The sequence below is a fragment of the Micromesistius poutassou genome (assembly GCF_964030765.1).
Source record: "Micromesistius poutassou genome assembly, chromosome: 1".
NCBI lineage: Eukaryota > Metazoa > Chordata > Actinopteri > Gadiformes > Gadidae > Micromesistius > Micromesistius poutassou.
The window spans coordinates 5,688,474-5,702,724 of record NC_140271.1 but is presented as its reverse complement, the minus strand read 5'-3'; the positions used below and the strand labels follow the sequence as shown (position 1 = coordinate 5,702,724).

Below are 14,251 nucleotides of genomic sequence, written 5' to 3'. Positions count from 1 at the left end.
GCGATATATTGTTGTTTCTCTTTCATCTGACAAATGTACATATTGTAAGTCGCTTTGGATAGTGTCTGCTACATGCCCTAAATGTAAATTTACATGTAGGATGTACCTAAAGGTAAATCCATTGGTTTTGAATACCTAGGCTATGTAAAATAAGTCATGTCCTCATGTTGTTAAACCTTTTACAGCATATCTTTATAAGGTTTATACATTTCGATTGGGTGTGTGTAAAATGCACTATTCAATGTTTATTTCCTTAATAAATAAGACATTGGAATATCACCCCGTTATGACTGCTCAATCAAATTCACCATCACACAATATGTGGGTGTGCGTGGATCTGTCTGTCTATCTGTCTGCCTGTCTGTCTGTCTGTCTGCCTGCGTGTCGGTCTGTCTGTCTGCCTGCCTGCCTGCCTGTCAGCAGTCATGGACTTTAAGGAAACGGTTAATATAATAAAACGTATATAAGTTTATTTTATTCCAGGGTTCGGCTCTGTAAGGAGCGTTGAACCCGCCGCTGCTCCCCCCACTGCGGGGGTCCGGGCGACTCGGCAGGCAGCGTCTGGTCGCCAGTGTCCTCACAACACGGTCCTATGTTGTGTACCGTAACCTGCCGTCAGAGACCCCCGCTGTACGGGGCATTATGGCACCGAGCCCCCCGGTCCTGGACCCTCTGGTGACCCGCGGGTCCTCCGTCGGTCCGCGTCACACACGGACCGGTCTGCGGAGATGAGGTGGATCCGCGTCGGTTCTGTTTACATCCCGTCCGTGTGGGCCTCGGAGCGGAGCTAACCAGGCTAACGTGTTAGCCTCGGAGCGGAGCTAACCAGGCTAACGTGTTAGCCTCGGAGCGGAGCTAACCAGGCTAACGTGTTAGCCTCGGAGCGGAGCCAACCAGGCAAACCTGCTGCCAGCTGTTAGCCTCGAACCAAAGAGCTAACAGAGCTAACTTGGGGCTAGCTGTAAGCCACCGTGCTAGCTGTTAGCCTCGGACCGAAGCTAACCCCCAGCTAGCGCTGTGCCAGCCGCCAGAGGGGTCGTCAGCGGCGGTGTTTCAGCCCCAGAGCCGAAGCAGCGCCGGATGGAACCCGAGCCCCGTCTCGGTAAGCTGATATTATGAATGATTTATCTTTATTGCATGTATTTCCCTACGTTATTGGCCCTTATCCCACTGTCACAGGCTCCCCGACAGCCTGTTTCATGGGGCTTGTTGTTATCATCCTCTCAGAGATCCCCGCTGTGCATCTGGAGACCATCCCACTGTTAACAATGCGAACACGAGTGTGAACACGAGTGTCAACAGAGAGGCTTTTAATACCAGTGAATGTGCAACCAACTGAATTACTGTAGTAGACATACTGTTTATGCTAACATCTTTGAGATCCATTATGTTTGCACATGTTATCTGAATAAAGATCCAGGCTGAGACCTCCCACATACAGCCAGTCGGGTTTAGGACCCCCCCCCCGGTCGGCCCCCACAGGTCTGGATCTCTGCTCATCCCGTTCTAGGTACTTTCGCTCTCTTATCTTACCTGTCTGTTCCTTGTAGCACTCGCAGGGACCACCTAGAGGGCGCCAGCCGCCAGAGACATGGATCTGTCGACGGGCTTCAGCGTGGGCCCCCTGGCCCGCGGTCACAGCGAGGCCATGGACCTGGTGAAGAGGCCGGAGTGGTACCGGCGGCATGCCGCCGACGGCAGCTCCCCACTCAGGGCGCGGCTCAGAGCGGACGGCGGCCGGCCCGAGATGGGCCTCGTCGTTCCCCTGCGGCCCAAGATGGAGGAGGCGGCGCTCCACGACGCCGCCGTGGACTGCCGGACGGTGGCGCCTCAGGGGTGCGGCCTCTTCCACGAGAGCGTCCACGGGCGCCTGTGGCAGGCGGGCTTCTACCGGCCGCCGGACGCCACGGAGACCACCGCCGCCGCCACCGCCGTGGCGGACAGCAGCACGGGGACGGACAGCGACAGCGGCTCGGATGTCATCTTCCTGCTGTCAGCGTCCAAGGACTCGGCGGCGTGCAGCTCTGGCAGCGGGGGCAGCGGCAGCCCGGCGGCGGGGGCGGAGCTGGCGCTGGACGGCGAGGGGCGGGGCTGCTTCCTGCTCCCCGCGGCGCTGAGCTCGGCGAGTGGCGAGAGCTCGTGCTCGTCAGACTCGTCGTCGGACAGCGTGATCCCGGTGCACCACGCCCGGCCCGTGGTGCTGCTCTCCGACGTCACCGTCCGCTACGGCCGCTACTCGGAGTCGCCCATCAACATCTCCAGTGACGAGGACAGCGTCGTCCTGGGGGGGGGGGCGGTGGGCAGCGGCGGGGGCGGGGGGGGGCGTCGCCACCACCTCCAGGACAGCGGGTCGGAGAAGGGGAGCGGGTCGGGTGGAGCGACGGGTCAGAGCCAACGCGGTGACCTGCGGCGCAGCCCCCGGATCAGGACGGCGGCGGCGGCGGCGGCGGTCCCCGTGGCGACGGCAGAGTTCACCTGCAGGCTGTCGCAGCACAACCTGAGGAGCCAGGTCAAGTGTGGCTACGAGGAGGTGGAGGACACGGAGGAGGTCATGGACTACATCAACGGGGTCGCCGACTCCTCCTCCTCCTCCTCCTCTTCCTCCTCCTCGTCATCGTCATCGTCGGAGGAGCAGGAGGAGGCCCCCCCCCGGCCGAAGCTCCAGCGCAAAACACGGACTACCAGCGGCTCTTCGGACTGCGTCTCTTCCGATAACTCTTCCGATACATCGTCCGATAACTCTACGGATTCGGACGACTGTCGGAACGTTGGGCAGCTCTCTGAATCGGCCCGTCGTTCAGAACGAGCGCGCCTCAAACCCCCGCCGCAGACCCCCAAAGACCCCCAGACCCCCAAAGACCCCCCCCCGGTGGGCAGGACCACGCGGTCCAGACCCCGGCCCCGACCCCGGCCCCGACCCGCCGCGCCGCGCCCGCCGCCCAAGTCCGCCGCGCCCACCGCCGCGAGGAAGGCGGCGCCCAGGAAGACCGTTGCGGGGAAACGGCGGCGGGCGCGGAAGCGGTGCAGCAGCCCGCCGCCGCTGTTCGCCCCTGGCGAGCCGGACCCCCTGCTGAAGTACACACAGCTCAGGGAGGGGCGGAGGAGGGGCCGCGGCGACGACCACTTCCAGCCCTTCGTCCACGTGGGGAAGAGGAGCTGCACGGTGGTGAACCACCAGGAGGAGGAGGAGGGCGGCGGGGGCCCCGCGGCCCCGCCCGGCCCCCTGCCCGGCACCTCCTGCTACCGGCCGGGCCGCCTGGGCTCCCGCAGCAGGGGCCGGCCCCCCGGGGCCTGCTGCCTCTGCGGCCGCTCGGCCAACGCCCTGGGCCTGGGCGACCTTCACGGACCCTACTACCCCGTGCCCCGGCTCACCCTGGGGGCGGTCCCGCCGCGCCGCCCCTCCCCCCCGCCCCACCACCTGGCGGCGGAGAGGTCGACGCCCACGACGGAGAACACCGAACGCAAGCCGAGGGTGAAGACGGAACGAACCGAGGTCCACGCGTGCGGCGGGAGCGGTGGCGCTTTGGGTCCTGTCGCCGAGGGCGACCGTGTCCATGGGGAGGAGGAGGAGGAGGAGGAGGGGGGAGGAGGTGCTGATGAAGACGACCGGTCCTCCATCATGGCGGTGGACTCCCCTGGCGTTGGGGCGGAGGCGGCGTGGCGGCCGGTGGAGTGGTGGGTCCATGAGGACTGCGGCGTCTGGGCCACTGGGGTGTTCCTGGTCCGGGGCCGGCTCTACGGCCTGAAGGAGGCCGCCCGCGTCACCAAGGACGTGGTCAGTAGACCGTACCCCCCCGTAGAGCCTTGTTCCTCAAAGTGTGGGGCGGGCCCCACTAGTGGGGAATAGAGATCTGACAGGTGGGGCGCAGCAAGCAAGAGGAAAATGTTTAGCCTGACTTTTCAATGCCTTTCTTTATTGACAATGAACAGAATAGCCACATACAAACAAAGAAATCATTTATGGGTCCATATGCATACTAGGAAATGAAAAACAATCAAACCAGATGTGGGGGTCAGGAGCAAAATTTTACATGGAATCAAATAAGGTGAAAATAATCAATCAACATTGTTCTGTTGGGGTGGTGGGGCTTGACAATTTCCGACCCTCCATGCGTGGGGAATGACAGGAAAGGTTTGAGAACCACTGCTATAGAGGAACACCTAACCCTAGGACAGGTTCGGATGGGTGACCATTATAAAGTGGCAACCCCGGTACGGCTATGGATGGATACCGGTCACCAGGGACGTGGTCTGTACCGCTCCAGAGTACTGTCCCTAGAGGAAGACCAATCATCGTCTAAGGGAACTAGAATATCATCTAGTGATGATTTTCTAGTTACCATAGATGATGATTATATAGTGGGTGACTCATGGGTAAACATGGATTGACACTGGTCACAGTTTAAACGCACAGAGTAAAGAGAACCGTGGGATAGGATGTGAATACGATGGATCCCGGCACACGTCACGCTAGTGCATGCGTTCAGTTAGTTTTTTATTTTAGTTGGGGGTTACCAGGTTACGCCCGTCAGACATGGTGTCTACGATGGCTTTCTGAAACGGAGGGATCTGTTTTTATTTTATTTATTGGTGACTTTGTTCTCTAAAGTGTGTGTGTGTGTGTGTGTGTGTGTGTGTGATCTCATTTGCAGGTGTGCTGTTGCTGCCATGAATCGGGGGCTATTATGGGCTGTTTCCAGAAGGGCTGCTGTCTGAACTACCACTACCGCTGTGCCATCCGCTCAGGTACCCATCACCGCCCCACGGTCCTCCAAAGCTTTTACCCATCCGGGAAAAAATGATGTTTTTAGTTCTCAGAAAATGGTTAATAGTGTTACTATCCAATTCTTTGATTGAATCACTTCTGAGAATGTTTGTTTTGGTCAATTAAATAAAATAGTAATGGATGGATGAATATCTAAAGGAATCTTAACAAGGTTAGTATTAACATATTGTGTCACTGTTGGCAGGTTGTCTTCTAAATGAGGAAAACTTCTCCATGAAATGTTCCCAACACAAGGTAACTAATCACACGTTGAGTTATATATATATATATATATATATATATATATATATAGTTATATAGTTATATAGTTATATACTATTATGGAGGGACATCAATAATATCACCAACGTAAAGCAGATGATGGAACACACAGCCATTGAGAGTAGGTTAAACTGTAAACCAATGGATGACTTCACTGTAGACGGTACCTGTTGACAGAGCCACACAGGCTGCACCATTCATCCTCTGGGGAGAGACAGAGAGGTCTACCACTGACCAGTGAGTCCGCTTGTAAGGCGGACGAGGGCGGGGTCTAGTCAGAGTTGTTTCCATGGTTAGTCGCCTAAATATCCTGTCTAAGATGAATCGATTCATATCCGTTCATCTTATCTTATCCTAGTCATTATCAACTGCATAATATTTAACACTTATTCACCGAAGGCGAAGTTAACGGAGCCTGAGGTGAATAATTGTTTTAGTATATACTTCACGTGAACACTGCAAAAATAAACAAGATAACACTTTTTGCCTGGATTTATTTGTTTTTATCAGTGGCAAAGCGGGACATTTTGCGATGAAAACAGTATCCCACGTTTGAGATCTCAATCACGGGACATTGCCCAATATCCCGAGATAGTGAACCAATCAAATTGCACCATCTTAGGAGGTTCACGTGTAGCGTAGACTGACAACATTTAGTAGGATTACAGTGATGAGTGGACGGGCCGGGCTGAGGCCTCATGGTGCGTCCTGCGGTGACGGCGGTCTGAACGCTGACCTGAGTCCTGGTGTCTGTAGAATACGGTGTTAACGAGGTCGGCTCAGCCCCGCCCCCGGAGATGACCTCAGTGACCTCCACCCCCCCCCCCCCCCCCCCCCCCCCTCGCCAGGTAGGCCACGCCTCTTCATGACATCACACATAATTCAGATTCAGAAATACGCTGCTTAGACTCATTAGAACGGCATCTGGACAGGGAATTACGTTAGTGTGTGTGTGTAACGCGATGACCTGAGTGCCATGCAACCCCTGTCTGCATAGCCCCGCCCCTGGCCCGGCGTGTCACCTGACCACACCTCCTCCTGTTGTCTCCTCAGCGCTAACGCCGGCTAGCATGTAGCCCTGAGCACAGCGCCCACTTTCTGGTAAGAGGAGGCCGTCAGTACGTTAATGACATGAACTCCTGTTGTGATGTTAGAATGGGACTGTCTCTGCTCCGCCACCAACACACACTATTCCGATATGGGTCTAACGGTTCGATGCACGTTTCATTTCGGTATGTACTGAAAAAAATAAAATAATAAATTAATAAATTAATTCATTTTCTGTGTGACTCTGGCAAATATATGTTGCCAGATTGGGCGGGATATCTGGCCCAATCTGGCAACACTGCTGGTGGGAGCCAGCTGCCATAGAATGAGCAGCTGGCTCATCTAGAAACCACTCCAGTATCACGACATTACTGATCAAAGGAGCCTGGACGCCGTCTCAAGGAGCTGTACCTGTTCATGCACAGTATATATTGTTTATATATAGTACATATTGTTCATATACAGTATATATTGTTCATATACAGTATACATTGTTCATATACAGTATATATTGTATGGGTTTGGGTTATCAGCCATAAGCATCTGTGAGTTAAAATAAACCATCGCCGACATTCCTGTCCTCAGCGGAGGCTTGTGATTGGTTCTCTCGTTCGCCAGTCATCTAGAATCGTCCCCAGGTCTTGAAGAGGCAGAATGCCGTAATATTGATCCTGTTCCTGTGACCCCATGCAGGACACGGCCCGGGACTCTGCAGGGTGGTGAGGGTCTACAGACAGACCTGCTCTCTGATCAACACTGCAGTCACTTTCTACTATTTATTACACAATACTTTGTGCAATTTCTTTGCTTGGATAAAATGTGTCTGCACTGTGGACTCTGGATTCTGTGTTATTTATGTAAATTAAATGATGAACTATTCTTTAAAAGATCATTGCTATTGTGTTTTTATTGTGTTATTGTCTTGACACAAGTGAGGGGTTTGCTACCTTTGCGTACCAGGCCATGGGCAGTGGACCCACACAGCGTTGACCTTTGGCCCTGGTGCTTTTACATTTTGAGATCCTGTTCCGGTCATCACAGTAAGCCTCCACGTTTAGAATAACGTTAGAGTTAACGGGCGTGGACACAGTAAACCACGTTTAGAATAACGTTAGTTAACGGACTTATGGACTTATATCCTGTCTCTCCCAGAAACAGAACCTTCCCTCCGTTATAGCACAGTGTCATTTATTTAAAGCTCAGCTTCGTTTGTGTTTTGTCTTATTTTAAAAACAATTTCTCGCCCATTATGTGAGGCGCTGTGATTTTTAGAGGCAATCAATCACTGTGTCTGATTTCTTCTTCAAATACGAACCACAACAACAACAAGTTATTCCAGCCCTCAGTCGAGCGTTTAATATCGGGAACAGCCTAGCCTTGTACGCTGGGTACAAACCACACAGGAACATCACCAATATAACGGTCAAAGTACAACATTGAAATGAACCAATAGGAGACGAGACGATTAAAAAAAGAATACAAATGATCCAGTTTGAATCCTTCAGCAACCAAACCTTTATAATCTTATAATCTCACCCTATAAAAGGTAATATTGTGTAGCCGGGATCACAGGGAGGTTGAGTAGTACCCCAGCCTCTGGCCATGTTCATCTCAACCGTTTAACCACCTGAACAAAATCAATCACATGCAAAAACACAAATGGGACAAAGAGAAAATACTCTTCCACTAATTATCAGTTTCCTGCATTTCATTCCCACGAGTCACCCTCATACTCCCAAACCAAATTCACAGTACTAAATAATAAATACATAATAAGTTAGAGAAGTATAAGTTATCAGGACACCACTATATCTGAGCTTTCTTGGAGATTATTGGCTTTGTTTCTGTTTTAAACAATGAGCAGTTCAGTAATGCACACGTGTACATTACACTGGGGCTCAACATTTCTAAATTAAGTATAAGAGTGTCGATTTTAAATGTTTTCAAATATTCACATAATATATCCATACATCTTAGACATCTTTTGTAACGGAGATAAAACTACTTCTAAAGCCGCCGACAGCCGCTACTAATCCAACAGAAACAGCAGATTCAAAAATGAACCGGCACACTAATTAATGAATTAAATATATTTGACTTTTACTCAAATTAACAATTCCATCCAAAAACAAATAATAATGACAACGATAACAAAACAGAAAAGAAACATCATCTATATCATTTTCAATAAAAAAACAAAAACAAAAATGTGTTCAAAATTTGTACAAGCCGTAGTGTCTTCTGTCACTACTGGTAACCAGAACGTATGTACCTGTGTAGGCCTACAGGAGACAGACCAAGCTGTAGGCCTGGTGCATACAGACAGGTCTTCACGGCGTGATGTCTGTCTCTCAGTCCCACTGATTGGCTGTCAGTAACTCGTGTTTATTCACGTTTCTCGGTGGATTATCTCTGCGTTCTTCTCTGTACAGCACCGCAAAGACTCGTCCGATCTCAATCGATATCGGAAACGATCGATAAACGATGAACACTTTGTCAATATGAAGAAGGGCGTGGCCGTAGCCGCTCTGAATCTCCGTAACCATGGCAGCCGGACCGCTGGCACTGGGTTCCTCTCTTCCTAAACGGCAAAACATCACCATCATCATCATCCTCCTCTTCCTCAGACTCCAGTGCTGGGCGGCGTGCGCGCCTCCGCGTGCGCGTGCACGTGTGTGTGCACGTGAACCCCACCCTAAACACCACACACTAAAGACCGACCCGTGGTTACACACAGATCTCGATGGGCGTGGCCACCAGCATGCGGCCACTGGCGTCGCGGGCGGTGCGCTCGTAGGAGGAGGAGGAGGCGGAGCCACCGACGGACAGGGTGGAGGAGGAGGAGGAGGAGGAGGAGGAGGAGTAGCGCTTGTCCACCAGCACGCCGCCCTTCACCACGGCCAGAGGAGTCAGACTCTGGTGCTTCAGCCGGCTCACCAGCACCTCCTCCTCTGAGGAGGAGGAGCTGAACTCCACGGGGAACCCAGCGCTCGCCGCGACACCGCCGCTACCGGGAGGGCCGACGGGCCCGGCGCCGCTCCCGCTGACGTTCCCGGCGGCGTTTCCGGCGGCGGCGTTCCCGGCAGCGCCCCCTGCGGGGCTGGCGTTGGCGTCCATCATCCAGGCGTGGTTGAAGTGGCCAAACACCTCCTTGACGGAGCAGCGGTGCTCCCGCTCGGCGGCCAGCAGCCGGCGGAACATGCGCAGGGCGGGGTCGGTGAAGCGGCGCCACTGGGACGGCACGCCGCCCGCCCCGCCCGGCCCGCCCCGCCCCGCCCCGCCGCGCCGCCGCTGCCAGCGGGAGAACTCGTCGTAGAAGACGTCGGCCGGCAGCGCCTTCTCCCAGGGGAAGTTCCCGGTGAGCATGCAGAAGAGCAGCACGCCGAAGGCCCACACGTCCGTGCTGTACTCCACGCAGAGCGCGGCGTGGGGCGGGGCCGCGTCGCCACACAGCTCGGGCGCCGTGTACGGGATGGTGCCCGTCACGCGCTTCACCGGGGAGCCCGCGCGCCGCGTCATGCCGAAGTCCGACAGCTTGACCTTGCGGCACTCGCGGTCGAAGATGAGCACGTTCTCGGGCTTGATGTCGCGGTGCACCAGCCCCCGGGCGTGGAGGTAGTCCAGCGCCATCGCCACCTGGTGGACGCAGCGCTTGGCCACGCCCTCCGGGAGCCCCACCTGGACGGAGAGAGGACGACAGCGTCAGGCCTGGGGGAGGGGCGGGGCCTGGGGGCGTGGCAGGGCCTGGGGGCGGGGTTCAGCCTGAGGGAGGGGCTCACATTGGGGGTGGGGCTTAGCCTGGGGGAGGGGCTCACATTGGGGGTGGGGCTTAGCCTGGGGGCAGGGCTCAGGCTGTGGGCGGGGCTCACACTGGGGGGCGGGGCTCAGCATGGGGGCGGGGCTCAGGCTGTGGGAGCTCCGCTCCGCACCGTGAGTGCAGGTTTGATTCCGCCCTGCAGTCCTGCCCTTCATGCGGGGTTTGAAGAGGAGATTTCAGCCCTCACTCCTCGTAGAAAATATTATTTAATTAAAACAACATAATCAGGTCACACGCCTCCTGAGGCCGTAACTCCAGTGAATGATTCATTTAAATTAATGTATTCATCCTCAAACTCATTAGCTGAAGATGTGAATAACAGAAACAGGACTTTGTGAGTAATTGAACTCAGAGCAGATGATTTGGCGGTATCTTGTTCAGACAATAAAGGGCGAAGGTGTCTGATTTAGATCTCACTTCCCTGCAGTTTAGTTTCTAATCTGGTTCCATCTCGTATCGTGAGTCAGAACATTTCAGATAAATCCATAAATCAATAAAACCTCACTAATGACGGCTGGACTGACCACATGGGGGGGGGAGATACAGGTTAAAATATATAATAAATATCTATGGAGATATGGAAATGAAACAGGAGCGCTTCTGTTTTCACTCTGTTTTGCTCGTTGTTTAGCAGCACAGGACCGCGTCCCTGGAGTGTGTGTTGTGATGTGTTGTGTGTCGTGTCGTGTTGTGTTGTGTGTCGTGTCGTGTTGTGTGTTGTGTTGTGTTCGCCTCTCCCCTCGGCCCTCAGCCCCTTAGCTCCTCAGCCCCTCGCCCCTCGGCCCCCGGCCCCCTCGGCCCTCGGCCCTCGGGCCCCTGGCACAAAGGTTACCAAACGTTACAGAACATATTCCATAAATACGACCTCATAAACCCTGGTGGGTATTGATTTGTGCAGATAAAACGTTGTCATTCATTACAAAGTATAGATGTTTGAGTTCCTCCCGCGCCTCGTTTCCTGATGTGTGTGTGTTGTGTGTGTTTTGTGTGTGTTGTGTTGTGTGTGTGTGTTGTGTTGTGTTGTGTTGCGGTGTGTGTGCTGTGTTGTGGTGTTTCCTGATGTGTGAGAGAGAGCCGGTACGGCTCCCCATTCTGGGGCCTCGTCCAGATTATTGATTCCTCTCAGGATCGCCAACAAAAATGTGTTCAAAGTGGTAAAACATTTGTTGTTGCTATGGAGACGGGGGCTAACCGACCGTGGGGGCGGAGGCTACGGAGGCGACAGACGGGAGTCTACATGTTTCATAGTGTGTGTGTGTGTGTGTGTGTGTGTGTGTGTGTGAGTGTGTTGGTGTACGCATATGTCCATTTGTGTTGCGTCCATCAGTGTGCACACCTCTGTATATTTGTTTGTGTGTGTGGGCGTGCGTGTGTGTATGTGTTTGTGGTATTTGTGCGTGCGTGCGTGCGTGCCCCTCACCTGCGGTGGGATGATGTCGAAGAGGTCGCCGGCGAGGGCGAACTCCTGGGCGAAGACGTAGTGCTCGTGGGTCTGGAAGGCGATGCCCAGCGTGCTGATGATGAAGGGGCAGGGCGACAGGAAGAGCGAGGCGCTGTACTCCCGCAGGAAGGATTTCAGCTTGGTCGTCTTCTTACGCAGCAGCTTCAGCGCCATCTTGGTGCCTGGCAACCACAGCAACACTTGTTGTTAGGGGAGAGGAGCGCCTAATGACAGGACTGAGCATCTTACCCACGCTGTCTCTGTTGTGTGCAGGGTTAACCTAGTTAACCCTATGGGTAACGGGTTAACCTAGTGATGGTTAGTGTATACGGGGAATGGGTTAACCTAGTGGTGGTTAGTGTATACGGGGAATGGGTTAACCTAGTGATGGTTAGTGTATACGGGGAATGGGTTAACCTATTGATGGTTAGTGTAAACGGGGAACGGGTTAACCTAGTGATGGTTAGTGTATACGGGGAACGGGTTAACCTAGTGATGGTTAGTGTGTACGGGGAACGGGTTAACCTAGTGATGGTTAGTGTATACGGGGAACGGGTTAACCTAGTGATGGTTAGTGTATACGGGGAACGGGTTAACCTAGTGATGGTTAGTGTATACGGGGAACGGGTTAACCTAGTGATGGTTAGTGTATACGGGGAACGGGTTAACCTAGTAATGGTTAGTGTGTACGGGGAACGGGTTAACCTAGTGATGGTTAGTGTATACGGGGAACAGGTTAACCTAGTGATGGTTAGTGTATACGGGGAATGGGTTAACCTAGTAATGGTTAGTGTGTATGGGGAACGGGTTAACCTAGTGATGGTTAGTGTATACGGGGAACGGGTTAACCTAGTGATGGTTAGTGTGTATGGGGAATGGGTTAACCTAGTGATGGTTAGTGTGTAAGGGGGAATGGGTTAACCTAGTGATAGTTACTGTCAGTCTAACTCTGTGACAGCCTGTCAGTCTGAGCTGTGTCTGTGTGCCGGTTCTCCCTGGGAGCCTTTAGCGTGACGTCAGGAACGTAAACAAGGCCCTCCGACAGAACCAGTACCAGGAAGTTGGCCAGTTAGCCAGAGTGAACTGGTCCCGGGCGTCGGACTGGGACCAGGAGCCATGCTGCGACGGGTTAATGCTGTATCATTTACTCTGAGCGGGGGGGGGGGGGGGGGGGGGGGGGGGGCATTCCACTGAAGTGAGGGAGAGATGACATCAGACCAGAGAGATGACATCACCTTATCTCTCTCTCTCTCTCTCTCTCTCTCTCTCTCTCTCTCTCTCTCTCTCTCTCTCTTTCCCTCTCGCTCTCCAGAGAGAGTGAGACATTACCGTCTATACTGGCTAGCTTACCCGGGGAGAAGGAGGGGAGGGGAGAGGGAGGGGAGAGGGAGGGAGAGGGAGAGAGTCAACACAGCGTGTTTCCTCTAGTTCTATAAACCGCATGAATCCCATCTTGATTTGTGGTCCCACTGGTCCTAGTTCAGTTTCTTCACTGCTCATCGTTGGCTGTTGCTGGTCTGCTGGTTTTAGCGAGTCCTTTCTGTCGTACATTCACCAAATGTTTAATGTTGACCTCAAGTATGTCTGTAGTATGTCTGTAGTATGTATGTAGTATGTAGTATGTATTATGTAGTATGTCTGTAGTATGTCTGTAGTATGTCTGTAGTATGTAGTATGTCTGTAGTATGTAGTATGTCAGTAGTATGTAGTATGTCAGTAGTATGTCTAGTATGTAGTATGTCTGTAGTATGTAGTATGTAGTATGTCTGTAGTATGTAGTATGTCTGTAGTATGTCTGTAGTATGTAGTATGTCTGTAGTATGTCAGTAGTATGTCTAGTATGTAGTTTGTCAGTAGTATGTCTGTAGTATGTAGTATGTCTGTAGTATGTCTGTAGTATGTCTGTAGTATGTAGTATGTCTGTAGTATGTAGTATGTAGTATGTCTGTAGTATGTAGTATGTCTGTAGTATGTCAGTAGTATGTAGTATGTCTGTAGTATGTCTGTAGTATGTCAGTAGTATGTCTAGTATGTAGTATGTCTGTAGTATGTCTGTAGTATGTCAGTAGTATGTAGTATGGGCAGTATGGAGTTTAACGTGCAGTCTGAGGATACCTGTGTGTGTGGGGTGTGTGTGTGTGTGTGTGTGTGTGTGGGGTGTGTGTGTGTGTGTGGGGGGGGGGGGGGGGTGGCAGTAGTGTGAAGTGGCTGTGTGTGTGTGTGTTTGAGTCAGAGTGATGGGAGTATGTGTGTGTGTGTGTGTGTGCGTACGTGCGCGTTTGTGTGAGCGTGCATGTGTGTGTGTGTGTGTGCTTTTCACATTAAGAGCGCGACCTCAGAGTGCTCTGCTCCTGAATGGCGTCTTTATGGAGCGAGAAACACGGAGACACTCAGGGAGAGAGAGGAGCGCTGACATTTAGAGAGAGCATTCACCACCTCCTACACACACACACACACACACACGCGTGCGCACACACACACACACACACAGGGAGCTGACCTCGGACGCGGTGCACCACCAGGTCCACCTTGCCGTAGGTCCCTCTCCCGAGCTGCCTCAGCACCTCGTAGCAGCGCCCCACCTCCAGCGTCTCCAGGTTCTGGGCGGCCATCAGCTGCAGCTCCTCCAGGAGGTCCCCCCCCCCGGGGGCCAGGGGGTGGGGGCACGGGTGGGGGCAGTGGGGGGCGGAGCTCATCCTTCCAGGAGGGGCGGGGCTATGGCACCAGGGGGGGGCGTGGTCTGTGAGAGAGCGAGGGGAACAGAGAGAGAGCGATCAGAGAGGATGGAGGGTTGCTATGGCGACGGCGTCAGCACAACGGCGGTGCAAACAAACGGATGGATGTTATAGATATAGATATAGATATAGATGTACTGTATATATCTGTATCTGTCACCAGA

At 53.2% G+C, this 14,251-nt stretch overlaps 2 protein-coding genes across 3 annotated transcripts; one reads left to right on the top strand and one right to left on the bottom strand.

The window, feature by feature from the left end:
- The first annotated feature begins 430 nt into the window (after window positions 1-430).
- On the top strand, window positions 431-6,970 carry LOC311384353 (uncharacterized protein). Of its 2 annotated transcripts, XM_084488653.1 has the most exons (7): window positions 431-1,102; window positions 1,551-3,775; window positions 4,653-4,746; window positions 4,971-5,020; window positions 5,804-5,895; window positions 6,045-6,148; window positions 6,788-6,969. In XM_084488653.1, the coding sequence occupies exons 2-5, from the start codon at window positions 1,592-1,594 to the stop codon at window positions 5,846-5,848; spliced, it is 2,373 nt and encodes a 790-aa protein (XP_084344779.1). In that variant the 5' UTR covers window positions 431-1,102; window positions 1,551-1,591; the 3' UTR covers window positions 5,849-5,895; window positions 6,045-6,148; window positions 6,788-6,969. The 2 variants fall into 2 exon arrangements, with proteins under 2 accessions (XP_084344779.1, XP_084344778.1); XM_084488652.1 differs by having other exon boundaries at window positions 5,804-6,148; window positions 6,788-6,970.
- A 1,851-nt stretch (window positions 6,971-8,821) lies between these two features.
- LOC311367384 (serine/threonine-protein kinase SBK1-like) lies at window positions 8,822-14,048 on the bottom strand (the record flags this gene model as incomplete). The annotated part of the gene is made up of 3 exons (XM_084486218.1): window positions 8,822-9,772; window positions 11,332-11,534; window positions 13,853-14,048. The coding sequence occupies 3 exons, from the start codon at window positions 14,046-14,048 to the stop codon at window positions 8,822-8,824; spliced, it is 1,350 nt and encodes a 449-aa protein (XP_084342344.1).
- Between the last annotated feature and the right edge of the window lie 203 nt (window positions 14,049-14,251).